Raw genomic sequence first — 25,894 nt, forward strand, 5'->3', positions numbered from 1 at the left:
ATCCGAACAACAATAAATCCCCCCGTGCGATCCCAACTCCCGTTCCGTGTCTTCTCCTTTATCCCGTGCTCCGTGCTCTGTCTCCGTTCCCTGTGTACTCTCCGTGTGCTGCCTCCTGGTCGCCACAATTCCTCCTGAGGAAACACGCATACCAAAGGCAGCCGTGAGTACAAAACCTAACAGTAGACTTGCACTAACCTTGCACAATACACTTAAGACTGACGGGAAGTCACTCAACGATCCAGCGTCGAGGAGCTCTCAGCCACACTGTTTTGAAGCTCCTCTGACGAGGCTTGATCGGCGCCAGGTGTGTGTGGATTCCTGGGTGGGACCGGTCAGCTGGCAGGGCCACACCCACCAGGCCTAAAAGTGCCTGCCACGACCGCACCCTCACATACACAAGCACACACCCCTAAACACCTGACAGTACACCAACACGGAAAAAACAGGACAGCAGACACAACCATAATAACAACAACCACAATAATGATGATAATAATAATAATAATAATAATAACTACAATAGTAGTCCACACTGCTCACGGACCCCGAATCCCTGGAACTGGGTCCGTGACAGTACCCCCCCTCTAAGGGTCGGCACCCGACGACCCAAAAACAAAAACAAAACAAAAACCACAGTACAACCAACCCCGGGCGGGCAGCGGGGGGTCCCGGACGGAGGGCCCCAAAACCCCAGTTCAAATGTCCAACCACTGCCATGGTGGGAACAACAGTTCTTGCGGCCGACCCAGTGGACCGCAAGCAGGCAAAACTCGCTACGGGTCAGGCAGTGGTGGGAAAACAGTTCGGGCGGCCTACCTCCAACCCCCATGATGGAAGCGGAACGCTTCAGGCGGCCTGCCACGGATCCGGTGGCGGCGGCGCTGCTCCTCCTCCGGCGGCCTGCCACGGGTCCGGTGGCGGCGGAACGGTTCTGGTGGCCTGCCACGGGTCCGGTGGCGGCGGCGCTGCTCCTCCGGCGGCCTGCCACGGGTCCGGTGGCGGCGGAACGGTTCTGGTGGCCTGCCACGGGTCCGATGGCAACGTCGCTGCTCCGGTGAGCAACAGCGAGGCGTGGCACATGGTCTATGACGCACCGGTCGCTGACGTGGACGCACTGGACGTGGATGGCGTGGAGGCCGCGCTAGACGTGGAGGTCCCTCCGGTTCGCTGACCTCCGGCTGAGCGGGTCCCTCCTCGGCTGGCAGCGAGAGCCCCTCCGCGGCTGGCAGCGAGAGCCCCTCCGCGGCTGGCGGCTCGCTGAGCTCCTCTGCTGGTGGCTCGCTGAGCTCCTTTGCTGGTGGCTCGCTGAGCTCCTCTGCTGGTGGCTCGCTGAGCTCCTCCGGCTCGGGCATGCTGAGCTCCTCCGGCTCGGGCATGCTGAGCTGCTCCTGCTCCGGCTCGCTGAGCTGCTCCTGCTCGGGCATGCTGAGCTCCTCCGGCTCGCTGAGCTCCACAGCTGGCGACGCGGGCTCCTCCCGCTCGCTGAGCTCCCGCTCGGGCATGCTGAGCTCCTCCGGCTCGCTGAGCTCCACAGCTGGCGATGCGGGCTCCTCCCGCTCGCTGAGCCGCTCCTCCGGCTGCGACGCGGGTATAGATGGTCGTTGATCCGGAGGTGAAGATGGCGATGCGGAAGCTGCAGGTGGCGAAGATGACGGTCGAGCGGGAGATGTGGATGGTGAAGTCGAGAGTTCTGCGGTCGCTGCAGTCTGATGGGACGCTGGTGGAGAAGTAGCTGCAAAGGGCGGAGGTGATAATGGTGCGGCAGCTACTCGTGGTAGACTGGACAGCGATGTAGAAACAACAGGCGGGTGACATAATGGCAGGGTAGTTCCAGCAGGCATATCAGCCTCCAACTGAGGATGAAGACGAGAGGCTGACTGGACTGGCTGTGCTACGGCTACAGGCTGGGCAGCTGGCTGTGCTACGGCTACAGGCTGGGCAGCTGGCTGTGCTATGAGGTTAGCTTTCACACAGTCCCGTGAATAAACAGATGAGGTGAATGAAGATGAATTGTCCATATGACTCACCACAGCCGGCTGTTGGAAAGTTTTAGAGTCTGACTGCGGTGAGGCACGCCGGCGGCGCAAGCGTCGCTTCTTTAACGATGCCGGGGCCAGCGTATCAGGCTGAGGTTCCACCAGCCGGCCGGACAGGAGAGCAGCTGCGTGATTTTGAGCTGCCGGTCCTTGGTCTGCTGACTCAGCAGGTGCCGCAGAGGTGAGTGGAGATGTGGTGAGGTGCAGAGGGCGTGTGAAACGTTTCCCCCGCAATGGAGGGTCCAACAAGCGAGCTGCAAGCGACGGCGGGGAGGCTATCAGCCTATGAAAAAAGAAATAGGCAGCAAGGGCTCCCAGGGAGGTTGCCATATCCTCCTCGCCCGGACAGCCCAAACCAAACAGCTCAAAACAGGAACTTTCCCTCAGCGTGGTTATAATCGAAATTAGTCTCTTAATGTCCAAAAAGCTCACAGATGAGGTGATTGATGATAAGAAGGAATCAAAAAATACGACCTGTAAGTGTCTCTGATGTGGATCTGCCGCCTGGATAATGCTCCGACAGTATTTCCAGAGCTGGGCGAGCAATTCCTCCTGTGAGACGGTCCTTGAGTCCGCTGGGCCCATAATGGCTGGATCGTTCTGTCACGGTCTTGCTGGCAGACCGTGGGGATGTGGGGAAAGGAGGACCCAAAATGCAGGACTCTACAGTGCAACAGTGTTTATTTACAGTGGTGACAATCCGAACAACAATAAATCCCCCCGTGCGATCCCAACTCCCGTTCCGTGTCTTCTCCTTTATCCCGTGCTCCGTGCTCTGTCTCCGTTCCCTGTGTACTCTCCGTGTGCTGCCTCCTGGTCGCCACAATTCCTCCTGAGGAAACACGCATACCAAAGGCAGCCGTGAGTACAAAACCTAACAGTAGACTTGCACTAACCTTGCACAATACACTTAAGACTGACGGGAAGTCACTCAACGATCCAGCGTCGAGGAGCTCTCAGCCACACTGTTTTGAAGCTCCTCTGACGAGGCTTGATCGGCGCCAGGTATGTGTGGATTCCTGGGTGGGACCGGTCAGCTGGCAGGGCCACACCCACCAGGCCTAAAAGTGCCTGCCACGACCGCACCCTCACATACACAAGCACACACCCCTAAACACCTGACAGTACACCAACACGGAAAAAACAGGACAGCAGACACAACCATAATAACAACAACCACAATAATGATAATAATAATAATAATAATAATAACAATAACTACAATAGTAGTCCACACTGTTCACGGACCCCGAATCCCTGGAACTGGGTCCGTGACACATGTAGTGTCGTAGCAGTCAAAATTGCCTCAGGATCCATAGATGAAATCATACTCTGTTAAGATATTCATTGTGTGTACTCATGTTGTACAGTGTTTAACTGCATTATGGTTACTGTGGTTTAACAGAGACAGTATTTTAGTTGCCACCACAAGGAGGCACTGTTTCATTGTAAGAGCACGGATGCTGCGTCATCACGCCCCTAAGAAAAAAAAAAGTATACCACAACAAAAATGGCACCCATGAGAAAAGTTTTGCCGCGTGTTAATGAGGAATAAAGTTCCCAAAATATTAAGGACATTTTTGCCTCCGTCGTCATTTTCCTTCGAGTTGATCGCTGTCGATGCTGCAATACTCAACAGGTTATGGGCCCAGTGGCCGACTCGAAGAAGAGTTTTTTCTCATGAAGATCCGGAGCCAAAACGGATAACGGGCTAACGACTAAAGAGCAACATGGATCAACGCGGAGCAAGCAGGCTCCCTCGACTCATGTTTGACGGAGATGAGACCAGGTATGAACTTTGGGAAACTAAGGTGCTTGGATATTTGCACTTGTTGGGATTAAAAGACACCGTTCTGAAGGAACCGAACGGCGCGGCTGAAGTAGCAGCAGACGGTAAGAAGAACGCCGACGCTTACGCCGAGTTAATCCAATTCTTGGACGATAAAAGCCTCTCACTGATTATGAGAGATGCCCCTGATAATGGGAGAAGAGCATTAGAAATACTAAGGGACTACTACGCGGGAAAGGGGAAGCCCCGAATCATCAACCTGTACACCACGCTATCGTCGCTTCAGAAAAAGAGGGAAGAGACTGTCACAGACTATGTCATCAGAGCAGAGGCCGCCATTACAGCACTGCGCAATGCGGGTGAGACTTTAGGTGATGGATTGTTAATTGCTATGGTTTTAAAGGGACTACCTGAAAATTTTAAGCCATTTGCAATACACGTTACCCACGATAAAGACGATATGACATTTGCTGAGTTCAAAACAAAGCTACGAAGTTTCGAAGACACTGAAAAGTCGAGTGCATCGGAGTATAGCGACAACGTAATGAAAACAGGAGGAAGAACCGGCCGTGAGCACACGAGATCCAGCGCACAATACAGAAACAAGAACGATGAGGACATTGTGTGTTTCAAGTGCGGACTAAAAGGCCACCGAGCAAAAGCGTGCAGACGGAGGACGTGGTGCAGTCATTGCAAAAACAGCACACACAGTGACACCACATGTAGACATAAAGCCAAACAAGATGGCGCGCGGAAGGTCGCAGAGGAAAGCGGCAACGGACCCAAACCAGAAACGTCGGATTATGCCTTCAGGATTAAGGGCGTAGACATCAAAGTCCAGCAGTCAGCGTACAGCATTGAGGAGAAAGGCCTGTTGGTGGACACTGGGGCTACCTCACACATCATTAACAGCATCGCCAAGTTCAAGAGCTTCGACGACGCGTTCAGACCGGAGTCACACAGCGTAGAACTGGCAGACGGTACCCAGTGCAGAGGCGTCGCCCAACAGAGGGGGGACGCAGAGGTGTTCCTGATTGACAATACAGGCCAGCGACGCAAAGCAACGCTGAAAGATGCGCTGTTTATTCCATCATACCCCCAGAACATATTCTCTGTAAAGTCAGCCACTGCATTAGGAGCAACAGTCACCTTTAAACAAGGGCAGGACACGTTGACCCACAAAGACGGTACTAACTTTAACATTCATGTGTATGGCAAGTTGTACTATTTGCAGACTGAAGTTGAGGGTAATGATAAGTGTAACACCTGTCATGACATACAGGCATGGCATGAGATATTAGGTCATTGCAACTATGAAGATGTAGTAAGATTGCAAGGTGTGGTTAACGGTATGCAGATTAAGGGGAGAACCGATAGACCTGAAAAGGAATGTGAAGTGTGTATCCAGGGAAAGTTTGCACAAACCCGAAACAGAGATCCTGATACAAGAGCAAAGGCTCCTTTACAAATGGTACACACAGATTTAGCAGGTCCGATAGCCACTGAATCTATTGATGGGTACAAATATGTGCAGTCATTCACTGATGATTATTCAAACTCAGTGTTTGTATATTTCCTGAAGACGAAAACTGATACAGTGCAGGCAACAGAGAAATTTCTAGCGGATGTTGCACCATATGGCAACGTAAAATGCATTAGATCAGACAATGGGACAGAGTTCACATGCAGAGATTTCCAAACCCTGTTAAGGAAAAATGGCATTAAGCATGAGACATCAGCCCCGTACTCACCCCATCAGAACGGTACCGCCGAGAGGGGGTGGCGTACTCTTTTCGAGATGGGCAAGTGCATGCTAATTGAGAGTCAGCTACCGAAATGCCTATGGAACTATGCCATTCAAACTGCTGCTGTAACACGGAACAGATGCTTTAGTAAGCGAACAGGGAAAACACCCTACCAAATGCTGACAGGTAAAAAGCCAGACTTGTCAAAAATGCAGAAATTTGGGTCTGTGTGCTATGCATACAAACAGGACAAGGGGAAACTTGATTCAAAATGTGACCAAGGTTTCTTTGTAGGTTATGATAAGAACAGTCCCGCCTACTTAGTTTACCACCCTGAAACTGAGAAAGTTCAGAAACATAGACTTGTTAAGTTTGTGAGCAAAGTAAATGTAGAAAGACAAACACAGACAGATGAGGGAGAACTAAATGATGACTGTAGCAGAGTAAGACAGCCTATGGCTAACAGACCTTCAGAGAAAGGTGACAAGGACAATGAGGTTCCAGAACCTATTGTGACAGACACAAGTCCACAAAGTGGTATACCTGATGAGCGTGAACGAAAAGAGACAAATGTGACAAGTGATGGATTTGTCAACAAAAGGTATCCTCTTAGGGAGAGAAGAAAACCGGGACATTTAAATGACTTTGTAGCTGCCAACAGTGGCGGCGATGAGATCCACACTACCATAGACTACTGCTACAGGGCAGTGTGTGGTGTCCCAAACACATTTAAGGAAGCCATAGAATCAGCTAACTCAAAGAACTGGATCAAAGCCATGGATGAAGAAATTCACTCGTTACGGGAAAATGACACTTTTACCCTAACCACTTTGCCAAAGGGAAAGAAAACAGTGGGGGGGAAGTGGGTTTATTCCGTTAAGAGTGACATTGAGGGAAACGACCGATACAAGGCAAGGTTCGTAGCCAAAGGTTACAGCCAACAGTTGGGGATAGATTATGGAGAGACATTCTCACCAACAGCCAACTTAACCAGCATAAGAGTTTTGTTACAGAAAGCAGCGCAGGAGAGCCTGTTACTCCATCAAATGGATGTGAAGACAGTATATTTACACGCTCCCATTGATTATGAAATCTACATTGATCAGCCAGAAGGTTATGAAGAGGGAGAAGGGCTAGTCTGTAGATTACAAAAATCCTTGTATGGGTTAAAACAATCTGGTCGTAACTGGAATAGGATCTTGCATGAATACCTAACAGCGAACAGTTTCAGGCAAAACCCAGCAGACCACTGTGTTTATACCAAAGAGACAAAAGATGGTAAGGTGATTATGATCATCTGGGTGGACGACCTGATAATTGCTGCTGGCAATGAAAAGGTAATGAAGGATGCAAAAGAAATGCTTTCAGTCAAATTTAAGATGAAAGACTTGGGCAGACTTAAGCATTTTCTGGGTATTGATTTCACTCAGTCTGATGGATGTGTAACAATGTCACAAGAAACCTATGTCAACAAGATACTGATGAGGTCTAACATGCAGAACTGTAAACCCAGAGGAACTCCCTGTGATCAGAAGTTGTGTTACACAGAAGGTGCTACTAAGATAAGAGATGTGAGGATGTATAGAGAGGCTGTAGGCAGTCTTATATACCTTGCATCAGGTACCCGTCCTGACCTGAGTTTTGTGGTAAGCAAGTTATCGCAACATTTCCATGAGCCTACAGAAGAACAGTGGGGAACTGTGAAACATGTGTTGAGATATCTCAAAGGGTCCAAAGATAAGAAGTTGTGTTTTAGAAGAAACACAGATGAAAATTTGGGTCTAGTGGCCTACAGTGATGCTGACTGGGCAGGTGATACTGCCGACAGACGCAGCACTACTGGTTACTGTGTACGTCTATGTAACAACAGTTCTTTAGTTTCATGGAAGACCAAGAAACAGCCCACTGTGGCGCTCTCTACCTGTGAAGCAGAGTATATGGCTCTGGCTTCCACAATGCAAGAGTGTATATATTTAGAACAGCTTTTGAAAGGTATAGATGACTACAGCTACACTCAAACAATAGTGTACGAGGACAACCAGGGAACAATTGCCCTGGCTAAAAACCCTGTGAGCCGACAGAGGTGCAAACATGTGGACATTAAATATCATTTTGTAAGGTCCATTGTAAATGAAGAGAAAATGTGTCTGTTATATTGCACCACTGAAGAAATGGTTGCAGATGTTATGACCAAACCTGTTTCTAAGCTAAAACTTGCTAAGTTTGCTAACGTTATGTTTGGTGCTTAAAAGAAAAAAAAAAGAGAGAGAGAGAAAAAAAAAAAAGGGAAGTGTGGTAGAGATTGTACAACTGTTTATCGTTTATTGTACAACTTTTCTTTGATTCCAGCAACCTGAGTACAAGAGGGGGTGTTAAGATATTCATTGTGTGTACTCATGTTGTACAGTGTTTAACTGCATTATGGTTACTGTGGTTTAACAGAGACAGTATTTTAGTTGCCACCACAAGGAGGCACTGTTTCATTGTAAGAGCACGGATGCTGCGTCATCACGCCCCTAAGAAAAAAAAGTATACCACAACGAAAATGGCACCCATGAGAAAAGTTTTGCCGCGTGTTAATGAGGAATAAAGTTCCCAAAATATTAAGGACATTTTTGCCTCCGTCGTCATTTTCCTTCGAGTTGATCGCTGTCGATGCTGCAATACTCAACATACTCTCCACTGAAATCAAATGTAATAGAATTGTTGAGGTCATGTTAGTAGGGTGAGTCAAAATGCCAACTTCTTGGTTCTGCTGTGGAAGTCACAGAATGTACTCGATGGCCCATATAATGAGGATATGATTAACTAAAAGTCATCCTGACAAACTTGCAGTAGAAAAGGTTTGCAGACTATAGCTGCATTAAAAGGAGATTACTCATCTTAGGGCCAGTTGCTCTCATTGATGATCCAATCTAGTATTTTTAATAAGGATCAATATTGGATTGTTATACAGAATCGTGAAAGGTCTAGTCTCTATGGATGTAATTACCATCTACAGTCTAGCAATGTTATAATTTTGATCAAATACCCTGCTTGAACAAATCAAATATTATATTTTATATCAATATTATATATATATTTCTCTTTTCTCTTTGTTCTCCTCAACAGGCAGAGTACAGAGGCAGTCCTAAGAACGGCACAGAGTCAGCCGTGGACCTGCTGGGTCTGGGTAAGCCATAAACAGCCTTCTTACAGCTCACAGGATAATAAACCTTAGGCTATATGCTGACTTGTCAAACTGTATTTAAATGTCTGCCTAATGCTTCTGACATGTTTGTTAAACTACTTAAGTTGGAAGATGTTATAATATTTTTTGATTGATATAGCAATGATTGGAGGTTAAGTAATGTCTGACGTTATCAGAGGGAGGTTTCATGCCGTCAGGCTTTATTTGGATCATGCAGAGAGGACTTTCATTACATTTTGATGACTTGGTATACCATCTGGCTGTTAATGCATCAGTGACTTCAGCCATGTAAGCCTACAGGTAAAACCATCGAACAGTCTACACACTGATGTACCCGATGCAGATATCAAGCATGTAAGACAAAGTAAAATGAAGCAGGTTTTACTGGATATTTTGTGATGTGAGTGGTAACCACAGGAAATGGATATCCTCGACTGAGTCATCAGCTGAATACAGGGGTTAAAATTCTCGAGCGTTCTGGTGTTTTAGATCATTATAGGACAATATATGACTGTGTAATTATGCCTGTGGTAAATATTCTTGCTTGTCTTTTTTAACTCTCCCATAGAAAACATCTGCTCGTACATGTGTGAATGTAGCCTGGAACCACATTTCATTTGGGAAAAAAAAAGATTTTTGAAAAAAGTGTATGTTGTGGTGTAAAAAAGTTTGCAGTAATTTGAAAAATGCACTGAAGCAGGGATCTTGTCTTTGTTTTCACATCATCATCGTGATCTAATGGGCTAGTTAGTCGATTGTTTCACATCAGTAGACTCATTACATTGCATATTGCTGTTAAGAAACCACACGCGTCAAAGACAAGCATCAAAGAGTAAAGCTTCTTTGAAGCTTTGAAAGTTGTGTTTGACTTGAAATCCGGCAGCCTAATTGTATCAGACTGAGGAACCAGCGAGTGATGCATTTTCTGTGGACGGTCCTTTCATGTAATGTAAATGCGAGGATTTACATTTGGCAACGATCGCATTGTGTTTCTGAAATGGGTCATGATTTCTGGGATGGCCATGATTCATTGTGCTTGTGTTACCAGTTCAGCATCTTATACAGAAAAAATAGTAATAATAATAATGGATTGCATTTATATAGTGCTTTTCGGGACCCCTCAAAGCGCTTTACAATACCACTATTCATTCACTCTCACATTCATACACTGGTGAAGGCAAGCTACAGTTGTAGCCACAGCTGCCCTGGGGCAGACTGACAATACATCGAAGAAGTGGGGACATCTTGCCCTTAGTGGTGCAGCATCCCTTCCCCTTTTACATGCAGATTCATAACCATGGAAGAGAGAGATGGCAGAAGGATCAGCAGATACAACATTACAATATTTGATGTCTGAGTCCCACATAAGTTTTGTTGCTTGGTGTCTAACTAATCTTAAAGCCCTCGCATGTCCTTCAAGATTTCTCTCATTCTTAGTCACGCAATGAAGACTCTTCAAAATCACGCCAAACACAGAGATGTCTAAAGTTTTGGACATGAACAGAAATCTCGCTGAACTCCAGAAGTGGATAAATTATTGAAAAAAAATCAATTTACTACGACACAAAGGCCACACGCGCATGATTAAACTTGTTCAAATAAGTGATGTGTTGGCTCAGCTGGGATTATATCATGAGAAAATGTATCCTACAGAAAAATAAATATTTGTCTCATCTTTCCTGCATTCTGCTTCACTTTCTCTTTCTTTTATGTAAATAGAGACATTTCCACTATCTGCTGATGCAAAAAAGATACAAATTGAAGCATAAACATTTAGCAAGAGACAGAAAACTGATTCTGAAAATCCTCTACATGTCTCTTCCATTGGTGTTTTGTTTGTTGTCTAATCACAAGCAGTTTCAATTCATGTCCAAAATATATAATTTGTCCCTGCTTTAAGCCCTGATATTGGCAAAGAACAAACACGTATCGACTCTAAAGCGCTCGGGGTCTGACCAACAATCGGTCTGACTTTAATGCCTACTGTGGGCAGCAATCTACTAACACATGTGGTGTAGTATAAAACCAACAGAGAAAATAATAAATTCACAAATGATACAAGTGTTAACAAAAAAGCCAGTTATGATTTAACAAGTAAAACAAGTAAATGTTAAAAATAGTAGATACTATATAGCTACTATATTTACACATGTTTTAAAGACCAGGGAAGTTGTGATATTCCAGTAATGTTTAGCAACTGGGACGGTTTTATATAAAGCACTCAACAACAACATGTAAAAGCCACAAAGCTATAGTTTGAATTTAGAAGGGGGGATAATCTAGACACATTTTTGGACTGTTACATTTTAGGCCATAACATTAAAAAATGTTCAAGGGCATTAAAGGCTTCACAGCCACAGAAGAATAAGGATGTGAAGTCCTGGCTGAAAAAAGTAAACTACAAGAAGAACGCTCAGGAGCTCCTAATGGAAGCAAATAACCACTTTCCAGACTAGAAGTGAACATCAGAGATGCACTGAAATGTACAAGTGGACTCACAGCGTATCCAAAAAGTATTCACAGCGCTTCAGTTGTTCCACAGACGTCTTCCAAAATGGATTAGATTTATTTTTCACAATACCCAATAGTGAAAAAGTTCAGAAGTGTTTGCATGAAATTCTTACAAATTTGTTAAAACAAAGAAAAAAATATGATGTAGCGTGTACATAAGTGTTCACGGCTTATAATATGCTGTTAGCCTGGTTAGTATAGTGGTATCAGTACCACAGTACAGTGGAAGTAATTCATTGCAAGTAAAACTTCTGTGTTGTTGGTATTTTGTGACACAGTCTTTACAGATCCTTCGCTTTGAGATCTGTCTCAGAGAAATTGTGGTTGTGTCCCTGTTTTTAGTTCAGCAACTGTCTGCTTGTGTTTCTTTGCTTTGCTTTGTGTCTCTGCTGGTGGTTTGGTGGTGACGTCCTTGGGCTCTAGACTTTAGGCAGTCATTGACTACAAAAGAGCTTCATCCGTATATTACAAAGAGTCCTTATATTTAAAATTATATTTCGGTCCATTTATGGTTTAGCCTCTGAAAATGGGGAAGTATGTATAACAGTGGATGTAATTCCTAATGCTTTCATTAAAGCCCTTGAAACTCAGCACTCATGTCAGACTTTCAAGGGCTGATATGACTCCGCTGTGGCGGTGAAAAGGCTGGAGTGCCCACTCTGGGTGAGGGATGAGTTGCTGCCCCAAGTGGAGGAGTTTGAGTGTCTCTGGGTCTTGTTCACAAGTGAGGGGAGAGTGGACCATGAGATCGAGTGATGGATTGGGTGGTCAGAAACTCTGGGTAGTGACAGACAGAATGAGGTCACAGAGACAAGTGGTTGAAATGAGTTTATAGATGGGGTGAGGAGCTCGGTCATTTGAGAGGGGCTCGGAGTAGAGCCGCAGGTCCTCCACATCGAAAGGAGCCAGTTGAGGTGGTTCAGGCACTTGACTAGGATGCCTCCTTGATGTCTCCTAGGTATTCCTAGCATGTCCTACTGGGAGGATGCCCTAGGGCTGACCCAGGACTCAATAGAGAGATTATATCTGTCAGCTGGCTTGGGAACATTTCTGTGTCCTCCCGGATGAGCTGCAGGAGGTGACTGGGGTAAGGAAAGTCTGGGTTTCTTAGCTTGGACTGTTGTCTCCGTGACCCAAATCCCAAAGTGTCAAAAATGGGTGGATGGATGAATGGATGTGGGGATAACATTTCATAAATTGTGGTATTCTCAAAAAACTGAGGTATAGTTGTCAGGTTAAGTTCAGTAGTTCACTGCATTGGGTTTTTGGACCAGTTTCTGGAGGATTACAAGATAATTCTGGGAGGTCATGAAATGATTAAGAAAAGTGAGAGTGCATCCAGGCTAATTTCTTTCATTATTTTTTTTGTGACGTCAAAGAGTTGTAAAAATGTTGTGAAAAATGGGGAAAGTTTTTAAAGTAATTTAATATTTTAAAATATTTCTATAAAAGTAGCAGTTTGAGTAATAGGATGAGGATCAGTGAAATCAGCTGGTGACCAACAGTTGAACAGGAAAAGGAACAAAACCACTACATGATTGGGATCAGATCTTCAAAAAACTTTACAATATAAGGCGCCTTGAGCCTCCTTGTTGTTTTTTGGTGCACTATAAATAAAATTACATTGAATATATAAACCTAAAATATTGTTCAAAGTCTATTTTTAAAGCAAGTATGAGCTATAGCTATTATAAAAAGTCCAATATTCCCTTCTCAGAAACTCACATTTTACTTATTTAATTGAGTCCGTTTACCCACCTTTACTGCTATCTGCTTTACTGTGTTGGGTCCTGCAGTTTTTTTGATTGATACTATTTCTTGACCCAAATGCTCTATGCCAAAGCCTGTGGGTAAAACTGCCAGGCAAAATCCAGACAACTGACTTGTTTCTGCCTTTACGGATTCCACATCTATTACGGCTATATATTAGAACATGGGATTTGGTGCCCTTTAATTCACTCCAGTTGCCCCGTCCAGCTTCCACTGGGCAAATCACCCAGGAACTAATATAAAACGCCTCCAAATCTCCTGACCTATATCAGAACTTCTTATATCTGATATAATTTGCCATCAGATCATGTGCTCAAATGCACCACATTCTCTCTGGAATTTTTTACTATCAGTCTTACAAATACTCAGACTTGCAGCTTCAAGGTGGTCGAGAGGTATTGTGTATATCCAGCATGAAAGCATTTTAATGACGTGTGCTTTGCTGACAAACACAACAGCACAATGGCCAGAAAGATTGAATGCATCGAGGATATGACATTCAAAAAAGGTCACAAGCTGGATTCAAACCTGTGACATTTTGGGTAGACAGTGTGCGTCTTGGCCCATTAACCGCCATACTTTTTTGCTCCATGCTTGTTGACCTTAATCCTGAACAGCAACAAGGCAGAAGAAGCAGCCCGGGTCGCTTTAGGGTTTTCACCATAAATTTGTAATGTGCAATCACCCTGTGTTTCCCCGATCTCGGACCATATTATGTCGAACCGAGGTGAGGGTAAGCTGCACTGCCAGAAAGAGAGTCGGTGAAAATGGCATTGATCAGAAAATTTCCCGACGGCAGTGTGGAAACGTGAGAGTAGTCACCCTGCTATAAATAACTAATGCTGCACACCTTACAGCCATGTAGAGTGGATGAGATTTCACACATAATCAATAAGTCAAACATGTGGCTGTGTGCCTTCAGCATCCCCCCGCCTCTTGTGTTTATCCTTCCCTCTATGTCTCTGGTTACATTACTCTGCAACCTTCAAAGAACCTCCTTTGGTTTATGTGTCTGTTTTCGTCAGTTCAGTTTGATTCTGTTTGGTATATAAACTGTGTTAGAGATCAGATGAGTGTCCTTTTTCTTCTTTATTTTTATTTAGTGTGTGTTGTATACATTAAGAAAATGTTACCTAATTCATTTTATCAACTACTGTCTGAAGACATTGTAAGGCAACTTAAAATGAGGCATTCCCTGACCTTCTCAAGTGTCTAACAGCTAGTGGAGTGAAAAAAGTCATGGCATATTTTCTGCAAAACTTCAAAGGACGTGATCCTCACGCTCAAGTGCGTCTCGCCTCAGTGCCTCTTTTCTACTTCCAGCATCAAAAATGAGCAGCACTGGCGAACACTGCCTTAGAAATGGAGTCCACTAATCACTAACATCAACAAAGGACAACAAAACTCCACGTAAAAACAACGAAACAAACAAATATGGCATGAGATAAAATTTGTTAGTGAATGGCTTTAGTGGTTTTTACATATTCAGTAATATTGGAGTGTACTCTGAACTCAGCTGAAGGAGGAATGGTGAGACAGAGTAGTTCAGACAGCAGTGCCATGTGGAGCTGATACGAAGCTTTCAGTGTTTGGATGCTTTTTGCCTTGCTGGGTAGTCTTTGGCAACGTGCACAGCTTTTTGTTTTCGGTTCTGTGTGTGCATCATACGGGCAAATTAAAAACTGCTAGCAGATTATTCACCTTTGTGCTGATTGAACCCACAGGTAGCAGGATTGTGCAACAGGTGTCAAGCAAGTTAGTAATAATTATTTTGTAATATCTAATAATATCTTTATGTTATACCTAAGTAAATCCATTTGGCCAAACAGGACCTTTGCCTGGAAATGGACAACAACACTTAATATCTAATGTTAGCTATTTTATCCAAACTCCTGAGGCTGGTAACTGAGCTGACCATTACTTTATCAGCTAACATGACAATTTGTCGCTGGTAGCTAAGCTACACCCAGCTGACTAACGTTGTCTTGTTTGCTAACGTTATCACTTAATCATCCAAGTGATCCTTGATATAAGTATAGTATGCATAATGCAAAATTACTAGTGCTGTCAGCGTTAATCTCGTTAAAATGAGGTTAATGCCATAACCGCATTAACGCAGCAAATCTCCGTTAGCACTGTAAGGGCACTAAACAAAGAAGTATAACTAACCTTTGCATAGTGATAGCTAACATGTTGGCAATTACCCAGCTGTAACCATCTATATCTGACATACATATCTTGTTTTGTCTTATTGTTGAGCAGCTGAATAATGGCTGCAATTTTTTGTTCATCGCTTTCATTTGTGGAAACACTTTGAAACCTATCAGCCAATTGTGTTACCACCAGATGTTTGTTTTTTTGGGGGGGGGAATTCATGAAGATGCTGCTCTTCTGGCCTTTTTACTATCACAGTACTAGGAGTGGATAGATCAGAGTGAAAGATCAGAGCACAATGTCCAGATTGGTTGGAGTTGACAGAAAGATTATTCTGACTTAGATATCTACCCTTTTCTACCGTGCTCAGCAGAAAAACCTTCTAACACTCAAAAATATATTCAGCCTTAAGGTGGATCGGTTGCACCAGCAGAAGACCACAATGGGTTCCACTCCTGTGAACCATGAAAATATATCTTAGGCTGTGATCGGCTTAGGGTAACTGGAAAAATATAGTCTGGTCTGATGAATTTCCATTTTCGCTGAGGTTGCAGATGGTAGACTCAGCGTGTGCAATCAGCAGCATGAATGCAGAGAGCCTGCCGTGCATCAACGCTCTGGTCTGGAGGTGGTCATTTAGTGGTGTGAGGAATGTTTCTTCCATCTTCCCTTAATCCCAGTCATTGTGGTTTGGCGAGATGATTGCTCTGAGTATTGTATCTTTTTATGCCTACGGTATCTTGTCTTCCATTGGTAGCATAACATGATATTGTACTGTGAATGGACCTGTGGGGTAGAGCATGACATTCAGAGCTTTGTGATCATGGAAGAGAATCTCAATGGAAAGCTTCCGACATTTAACGAAATTGATAAAAACAAAGGGCCGAGGCTGTTTGACAGATTAGTATGTAGAATTACATTACACGCCATCAGCTCAAAAGTCTGACTGGGCTGCTGGGGCAACACCACAGGACCCTGCAAGAAGGAGGGGCCAGTGAAAATCACTGTCAAACCTCGTCATGTAATGGGTGCTCATGTTCACAGCATGAAGTGGACAAGGTGTAAAAGTTCCACTGTGTATTTAATTCGTGATTCTATATACATTTTCTTAGATGAAGTTCAGCTCGACAGATATTTTCTTTGTGATTTTAAATTTAACTGACTAAAAGAGCCTTCAACACTTTTGCCTTAAAAACTTTAGGTGCATTCTGGGAAATTTGCACTTCCTGACCTTGCTGACCTGACCTCCCTGTCATGTGTGCAAAGTGCCTGCATACTTGTTGATGCTCACAGTGCAGCAGTTAGTTTTTTGGTGAGTTTGAGAGTGCAGGCATTTTACATTATGTTTAGCAAGCAAAGCAAAAGAGTACTTAAAGGAGAGAGGATAACAGGATGAAGACTGGATTTGAGATGACGATCTGATGAGTGAGGGGTTTGTTTTTGTGAAGGATTGAAACATTGATGCCACTTTAATGTTGAAAATCTGCATTCATGCTGTAATATGTGTGAGTGATAAATGTAGAAGCTGGTACTCTTGAAACAATTGCTGAGTGAGAATTTCTATAAATGAGTGTGGTTGTTATACAGTCACCCATCCAGTCAGTCTCTGAGGACCTGTGGTTAATGGGCTTCTCTCATTTGTTTGGTGCTTTGCAACATTACAAGTGTCTTTATGTTACTTTAGCGAAGCTAAATCTGTTTTATGCTTGGGGTAGCTTGGTTGAATAAGATAGTATGAGTAATATTATATAATACCATGATGGTGTTATAGCATATGCTTATGCTAGATAGATTTGTCCATTCCCCCAACCTCAGACTGCGGTTATTGTCCATGGTGCTATTTAAAACATTACTAATTATTCCAATATGCTATTGTTTTTTTACCCTTACAGTGTGTGTGTGTGTGTGTGTGTGTGTGTGTGTGTGTGTGTGTGTGTGTGTGTTTGCTCTGGTTCAATGTGGCAGTAAGGGCCCAAAAGAATATCTGCCCCCAGGGCCTGTCACAGAGTTGTTACACCTGGCCATCAGCTATGAGCTCAATAAGAAAGCAGCATGATCATCTTTTTGACAGTCGAAAAACAAAAGTAAAAATTTGTGGAACCAGGATTTATTGCAGTGGTGTGTAAGCCATGCAACCCCAAACCAACCAACTTGGGTTTTTTTCTTTTCTTTTTTTCACACAACAGTGGAATTATTAAATTCATTTTCATTTAATCCAATTTTAATTTATTTATTTTTTCACTATTCTCAGCTCTGTATGGAGTCAGTAAGATGGGAGCGCTCTAGGCTCATAGGTGTGGCTTGTTTATATTATAGTAGTAGCAGTCCAAGATGTTAAATATGTAGTTGGAAATGTGGGTCTATTTAATGACATCCCCTACTTTTGGCACAGTAGAAAATAAAATGAACGTTTAGAGTCATCTGAGGTGCTTAAGCTCACATGGATTGCTTGTGCAAGCACTGCACTGAAAATGGGTGAAAACCTTAAACTTAGACTATTGAATGCTTACTTCTCAAGAGCATTTCTAAAAAGGACAAGGATGACATGGAACATGGAACATGGAAAAAAATTGAGGTGTGGCTCAAGACTTTTGCACATTACATAAATGTGACTGGGGGAAAATAGGAACCCAGAGATAGTGGTGCACTGGTTACTCTGAGTCCTTTGACTGCAGCACATCCTCACTTTGCACATTGATAAATATTCTTTGGAGAAGTTGCTTCACAACACCAGCATCAGCAGGTAATAAATATTTTCTCTTCAGCCTTTGACATCAGTGGAGACATGGGAGGAGGTGGTTTCTCACTCTTCCTTTATCTTCTAACAAACACATTGCAACTGCAGTTGCTCCTACCACGTCCGTTTTCCACTCTTGGCTCTCTGTAATGACTCTTCGTAACAGCAGCTAATGGCTGTGGTCACCAGCCGGGCTCGTGCTCTCTTTTCTGGACTCCCAGAGTCACTTAAAGGGGAAGTGGGGAAAACTTAATTTCATGCCCTAGTTGGGACTTGTGTTTTGAGGAAGAAAGTGGGTTGAATTTGCATATCTCTGCCTTCATGGCTGCATTAAGACGTTGGTGAATAACTAACAATTGCAAAGAAGTAAAGTCATCTGGTCTTTTGACCAATGGGGTAAAACCATCAGAGCGTTTTGTCATAAATATGTCTCATCAGGTTATTGCATTAAAAGTAAATTCGAAGCTTAATCAAGTCAGATATTTTACCACATGTGGTGCTGACCTTAATGTGACAGCTCTCCCGTGCTGAATGAGACTGTGTGTGAGAGAGAGTGAGAGCAAAGGGGTCCCGAGTGATTATGAAACACACCCCCTGCCTAAACTATTGGTCTGTTTCCATGGTGAAGTTGAGAGTGCTCTCAAGAAGCGGCTCCATCCCATAATAAGGGATGGCGGGCGCAGTGCCTGACATGGCAGTGATGATGAGCCCTATTCTCCCTGCAGCTCATTTCCATGGCAATGGCTGAATGAAATTTTGGTAATGGAGGGGTGGGCTCAGACTGGTAGGAGGGTCACATCTTTATTTTTCTCCCTTCTGCCTCAGTGTCTGACTTGTATCTGTCACTCTCATCAGACCATAAAGCAGTTATCATAATTATGATCGATGTTATTCTTTATGCAAATTCATCTTTCTTTTTTCTTTTTTTAAAGTAAGTTGGAAGTGATTTAACAGTGAAAGCCAAAGCCAGGCTCATGAATGACACGCAAGGATCGTAAAATGTATAAAGGGCAAAATCGCTAGCTTAAATATTGGGACGTCACAAAGCATTAATTTGAAAATGAGGTTTAATAAGTGGCTTCAAAAGGATGTCGAACACGTCTTTCTGGCCTTCTTGCAGGAAATGCTTTTCCTTGTACTGTGCTGTCTGGCTAAAAGAGCTCAGACTTGTTCACACTTTAAAAGGGCTAAATTATAGATGTCTCATCACTGTGGTTATATAAATGACCTCCGCTGCGAGCTCTCTCTTACACACACACACACACACACACACACACACACACACACACACACACACACACACACACACACACACACAGCCAGTTGACTCCCTCTTTTCTATTTATCACGCGCTCTCTCTCTCTCTCTCTCTCTTGTCTGTTAAATGACAGCAGTACATAGTGTACTTTTTTTTCTCCCTTCAGCACCATGGGAACTGCTCATTCTGGATGTTTTTTCTGCAATGATACTGTCTTCCACAAAACTCCAAGATAAACTTAGAATATAATCTAAATGCACCAAAGGCTTGAAGTTCTGTGGCGGTTCAGCTTTGAAGGTGAATAATCGAGGATCTGTGCTTGCTTATTTTTGACAACTGTCCTGTAACAAGTGTGAATGCATTCGGGAAACCTGCATTTTGTATGAATGCAGCAGACCTATGACAAACGGAGGAACCAAAAATAAAAGTTTGTTTACTCTGTGCTCATCGTGATAGTTTGTTTTCAGATCCTGAATTTTTGATGAATTTGTCAAATGTTTGATACCAGGGTTCAGAACAGTCATACTCAATGTTCTTTATGTTTGGAAAGTTGTGTTTGACTTGAATCCAATTAGGCTACCAGTCTTCAGTCTCTGACTGAAGAAATGGTGAGTGATGTATTTTCAGTGGATCAACCTGTCACGATAATGGGACGATTCATATTTAGTGGTGATTACATTGTCTTCTTGGCTTTCCGAAACTGCTGTCATTCATCTGGCTTCTGGCAGCTTGCTAGGCTCTGGGTTTTTTTGTTGTTGTTGTGGGGGGTTGCATCATATACCACCAAAGTTGGAGACAAGCAGAGACAAGACCTCCCGAATAATTAGAACACATGCTGCTACAGTACATGCAGGAGCAGGTGGGCTGACAGTAGGGCTGCCACGATTAGTCGACTATCAAAATCGTCGACGACTAATTTAATAGTCGACGCGTCGTTTGAAGCTTTGTAAGATCCCAAAAGACGCAGGAATAAGTAGTAGGATTTAAGAGTGTAATAACGGACTGAAACAGAAGATGGCAGCACTGCATGTACAAGGATGCCAGCTGCCGTTAAACGCCGAAGAAGAAGAAACTGTCCCAGAATTCATAGCGCGGCCCTGCTCAGTTTCCAACAATGGCGGCAGCTAGTTAGTTTTAATATTACTCTTATTATTCTTTCTGGGTCACAAAATAAACGTTTAACATATTTTCAGGTGAGAAAGTAGCTGTCTAAACCTCAAATATCTGCTGAGTTTATCAAGACACCACATATTTTCAAAAGCGCTCCGACGTTTTCGGAGACGTCTGTTACCCACTAGCTCGATAGCTAGCCGGGGTTCAAGGCTCACTAAAGCCCGTGAGAACACCGGACACCCGGCAAATCGTTTTCAAACCCACCGCCGTCTTTCGCTACTAAGGTTAATTAAATATATATAAGTCACTTAGATAACTTCAAAATGTAATTGTTTGGCTTTTTTTAGTACTGAAAAAAGCCAAACAATAACATTTTTAAGTTATCTAAGTGACATATATCATGTTTAACCTAAGTAGTGAAAGACGATTTGCGTGAGCCTTGAACCCCGGCTAGCTATCGAGCTAGTGGGTAACAGACGTCTCCGAAATTGTTGGAGCGCTTTTGAAAATATGTGGTGTCTTGATAAACTGAGTAGATATTTGAAGTTTACACAGCTACTTTCTCACCTGAAAATATGTTAAACGTTTATTTTGTGACCCAGAAAGAATAATAAGAGTAATATTAAAACTAACTAGCTGCCGCCATTGTTGGAAACTAAGCAGGGCTGCGCTATGAATTCTGGGATAGGTTGGGCCACGAAGTATACACCCGACCCATCCTTCATATCTGAGGAAATAAAGGGCGCGTTTGTCGGCTGCATTTGTCGGAGTCTTCAAATTTGGACAGTCTTCGTCATGTCGCTGTAACGTAATTGGCCTACAAATGCGGGCACAGGAGGATGCGGTTCCTGAATTTGGACACAGCAACAATACCGGACACTGCTTCTTCTTCTTCGGGATTTAACGGCAGCTGGCATCCTTGTACATGCAGAGCTGCCATCTTCTGTTTCAGTCCGTTATTACACTCTTAAATCCTACTACTTATTCCTGCGTCGTTTGGATCTTACAAAGCTTCAAACGACGCGTCGACTATTAAATTAGTCGTAATCGTGACTAGTCGACTAATCGTAGCAGCCCTAGTCACAGCTAATTCAGTCATTGTCATATACACACAATGCTGATAAACATTGTCAGTCTGGTTTTGATCATTAATTTGTACTCTATACTTTTGTTAATCTAACTAAACATTAATAAAAACACAAGGTCAAAAATATTTGCACTTACAGGAAATTGATTTTCTAGTAGTGCTCCAAGGGCAAAAGAATTTTTGCAACAGAGCTAGCTACTGAAGAATTGTGTTTATCAAAGTTGTCTTGAGCATGTTCAAATGAATAAGCATGGTAATTTTAAAATGAGCTTTGTGGGGAGATTTGGAAATGTGTGTGAGTGCGTGAGAGGTTTCTACACTGCTCAGAAAAATTAAAGGAACACTTAGAGAGCACATGGAAAACAAATTCATACTAGATATCTATATGGACTGGATCGTTTGTTAGGAGCATAAGGATCGTTTGATGGGAATAAAAAGTATCAACCTACGGAGGGCTGATTTCAAGGACACCCTGAAAATCAGATTAAACAATTGAGGCATCAGGCTAGTCCATTCTGCCAGACTTTCATTGTAGTAATTCAGCAACTGAGGTACAACCTGGCAGCTGGACCGAAACATGATGACCTTGAGGTGTTATTTTGGATTGAGATCAGGCAAGTGTGGGGCACAGTCAGTGGTATCAATTCCTTCAGCCTCTAGAAACTGTCAACATACTCTTGCCAAATTAGGCTGGCCATTGTCGTGCACCGGGAGGACAAGCATGCACCGCACAAGCATGGCGTCATGTTGGGTTTGAGGATTTCATCCCAATACCCAATGCCAGTCAGGGTGCTGATGCCTAGCCTCGAGAGATCTCTGCATCCCTCCGTGGATATGCCACCCCAGACCACCAAACAGCAATCATGCTGAACAATGTTACCGACAGCATAATGTTCTCCACATCTTCTTCAGACCCTTTCAGGACAAAAGAAGAATAATTTTGCGACATAGCTAGCTACTGAAGGAGCTAGCTCAGGAAGACCTTTTCACATCTGTCACTTGTGGTCAGGGTTAACCTGCTCTCATCCGTGAAAAGCACAAGCCATTAGTGGTGGACCTGCTTATTCTGATATTCTATGGCAAATGCCAATCAGGGTAGAGGATGTCGGGCCCTCAGACCACCCTCATGAAGTCTCTTTCTGATTGCTTGGTTAGAGACATTCACACCAGTGGCCTGCTGGAGGTCATTTTGTAGCTCTGGTAGTGCGTATCCTGTTCCTCCTTGCACAAAGGAGCAGAAACCAGTTAAGAGCCTTCTATACCTCTTAATCCATCAACAGGGTTAAGAACCATAACAGGAGGGTGAGCTTGAACAATAGGCAAGCACCATTTGTTTGTGCAGAGAACAGAACCTGACCTACAGCCAGTAGGATATGTGACTATGAGCAAAAAGACCAGTTTTTGTTTCAGCCTGTAAACAACTTCATTCTGTTGTGAAGTTGTGAGAATTTAACAAGTTGTTAATGTTAAAAATCATGTTGCAGTTTTTAACTGTGTCTTATTAGCTTCATTTTCAGACCCAGAGATTACTGGTTAAGGTGAATTTGTATTTACTGATGGCATCAAAACCTGCAGAGTGTGAATGCAAGCAACTCCTAGTTCAAGCAGCAAGGTGGATGTCTCAGCCGGATAATGATGTCAACCATGTTAGCCAAAAGATGCTTTTACAGAAGGCAGTTAATTCAAAGCAAAGATGCTAAAGGACATGAGACTAAACAGTAAAACACAATCGTTTCAGACTGAAAACTGTCCTTGGATGCAGCTTTCTGTCCTACTACAGACAAATATATATATCTTTGTGTATTTGTGTTAATTATGTGCCACATATCAAACTATTTAGTGAAATTTTTACTTGACAAGTGTGCTTGTGGTGTCCCCATTAAAAAAAAAAAAAAAAAAGATGCCATTTTGTTTTGGCATTTTGTTATTTAATACAGTTCATTTAATGTCAGCATACTCTAAAAATAGCCTGTGCATATGTAGATTGTTGCTCCACATTCTTTCTTTATAAATACCAATTTATGTGAGGATTTTTAAAACAAAAAAACAAGCATATGCATGATTGTTGTGTATATACCTCACTTAGACATCCAGCCCGAAGTTTTATTAGTTTTTAGAAGTTGCTAGAGTTGCTTTTATTCTTGATCTGTTTGCTTCTGTCAAATATTTTTGGGAGATACTGTACATGTCTTTCTATCCCTGTTTCTCTCTTAGATGCTCCAGAGGGGGGTGAGAAGGGCTCAGGGGGTGCTGCACCAATTGGTGATGAACTGGATATCTTTGGACCAATGGTCTCCAACCCACTCCCCTCATCCAACAACACACAGCAGGCCCAGGTAATGCACTCTCTCTCTGTCTTTCATCAGCTGCTTATCACTGCAGGCAGGCTGCAACACACAGAGTCTGCAGAGAAAACACACACAGCAAACACACCATCCGCCTTGTACGTGGCGACACACACGCTCTGAGGATCATATCAAAGCAAACCCCGTAGACTCTCTTTTATTGAATTAATTTGACCAGTGTCCTTCAAAGGAGAGTGTGTGTTTGTCTGACAGGGAGCAATAACGGCGAGCTGCTACAGTGAAGACAACAGCTGGGAGTGATGGAACGCAAGCGAACGCCATCACTGAATTTGTTGTTTTCTTCTTTAAGATGGTATCTAATTAATGGCGATGAAAGACACTAAATAATTCAAATGTAGAATGACACAAAAATGTATAACACTACTTTTTACCTGTTGTTTGAATCTGTGACTGACCACAACCATATTGGTCAAAGATATACCTGATAGGGAATAATAAAGATTGAAAGTACTTAGATTTAGTCCGGTCTCTCAAAAACTGGCATTTTAAAAGACCATTTTTCAGATTTTAATGATATCTGTCATAATTCAGAATACTAACAAATACTGTTTGAGGTTGAAAACGTCAGTTTCATAGCCTGGATCTGTCACCAGGTGCTACATGTTTATGTGAGCTACACAGTCTGAACTGTTCATGTGAGCTGTGTGTTCATCACTCTAGCCTTTTAATGTTTGGTAAACACATGTAATTGTTATGAGTGTTTGGAAAGTTGACTTCACATTCAGCTATTATAAATAATACATTTAGCAAAAAATGAGCAGTACAGTTGTGAAAAAGAGTTTTTACAGCAATGTGAAAAACTAGTGAAAAAGTACACTTTTGGTGTGTCCGTAGGAATTAAGAAGGTAAGTACAGGGTTCTCAATATCTCTGGTAGCCCTTCGGGCAGGCACTCTTCAGTTTTTGGTAGCCCAGAATAAATTTAAGTAGCCTGAGTAAAAAAAGAGAACAATTTTTTGATTGATGTTTTGTTTCCTTTACAATATTATACCAGAGGTGGGACCAAGTCATTGTTTTGCAAGTCTCAAGTAAGTCTCAAGTCTTTATCATCAAGTCTCAAGTCAAGTCTCAAGTAATGTCAGGCAAGTCAGAGTCGAGTCTCAAGTCACTGGTGTAAAAGTCCGAGTCAAGTCACAAGTCTGAAATTTTGAATTTCAAGTCCTTTCGAGTCTTTAAAAAAACCCAAAAAAAATAATGTTGCAGTTATATGCTAAATGTAAATATTAGACCATGTAATTTTTAAATCTGTGTTTTTCTCAACACATGACAAAATAGTGAACTTAGAAAATATACACAAATTGTGAAATTGCACCTCTTTAAAATGCAGCTCAATTAAACCTAGCTCCAAGAATAATTTTCACCGACAGTTCTGAGATAAGCTGCATGTTATTCTTGGATGCGGTTGTAGGACCAGCTTTAAAATCGCATGACAAAAATATCATACACATTAAAAAAAACTGTATCACCAACGTAGCCTGGACAACATTTGCTAGTTAGATGAAGTCAGCTATCTCATCTTAGCATATTTATATGCACATTTATAATCATACGGTTCTTGGAGTGAGTGCATACACTCATGAAGTTTAGTAACTTCAGGTCACTGCAACAAGCCCAGGTACAGTTTACCGACAGATGGGTACAGGACCTTGAAATGCACCGTGTAGAAAGTAAAGACCATCGTACGTATCATAAGTTTACCAGTCTCACAAATCGTCGTCATAAATACACATTCGTTAACCGTTTATTAATAGGACCTTTGAGCTCAACGGTAATTAATTAGCAGTGGAAATGATTTCTGGTAGCATCACAGAAATGTAGCAGTGACAATAATACTGTATGCTGTAATCGTACTGGACAATTAGTGATACAAAAAACCTGTTTTATCCTGTGAATAAAAGTATATGTTTTTGTCAATGTACCATAATAACAGAAGCGAAACGCAATATTTATGCACAATAAACACAATAAATAAAGGAGCATAGCGCGACAATTTCTGTTCAGCGCCAGACTTGCTTGTAACCTATATCACCAATTATGTTATGAAAATGACGCATTAACTACAACAGCAGACTGACCTTCGTGTAAATGCTTGGAGCAGACTAACCTGTGAGCTGGAGTGTTCTGGGACGTTATATT

The 25,894-nt window shown here is 42.9% G+C and overlaps 1 protein-coding gene and 1 pseudogene across 4 annotated transcripts in view; one reads left to right on the top strand and one right to left on the bottom strand.

Annotated features, from left to right (window-relative positions):
* Positions 1-25,894, top strand: part of LOC146561503 (stromal membrane-associated protein 1-like) — a 152,411-nt gene that overhangs the window by 91,059 nt on the left and 35,458 nt on the right. For all 4 annotated transcript variants that reach the window (XM_085297636.1, XM_085297637.1, XM_085297638.1 and 1 more), the window contains 2 exons: positions 8,685-8,745; positions 23,608-23,729. In XM_085297636.1, coding sequence (XP_085153762.1) covers positions 8,685-8,745; positions 23,608-23,729 — 183 coding nt within the window. The remainder of the gene's footprint in view (positions 1-8,684; positions 8,746-23,607; positions 23,730-25,894) is intronic.
* Positions 1,087-2,624, bottom strand: LOC146561504 (uncharacterized; annotated as a pseudogene).

This window comes from Mchenga conophoros, linkage group LG13 (assembly GCF_057382185.1).
Source record: "Mchenga conophoros isolate Kocher_MC1m ecotype Shallow Benthic linkage group LG13, M_conophoros_male_GT1.1, whole genome shotgun sequence".
Taxonomy (NCBI): Eukaryota; Metazoa; Chordata; class Actinopteri; order Cichliformes; family Cichlidae; genus Mchenga; species Mchenga conophoros.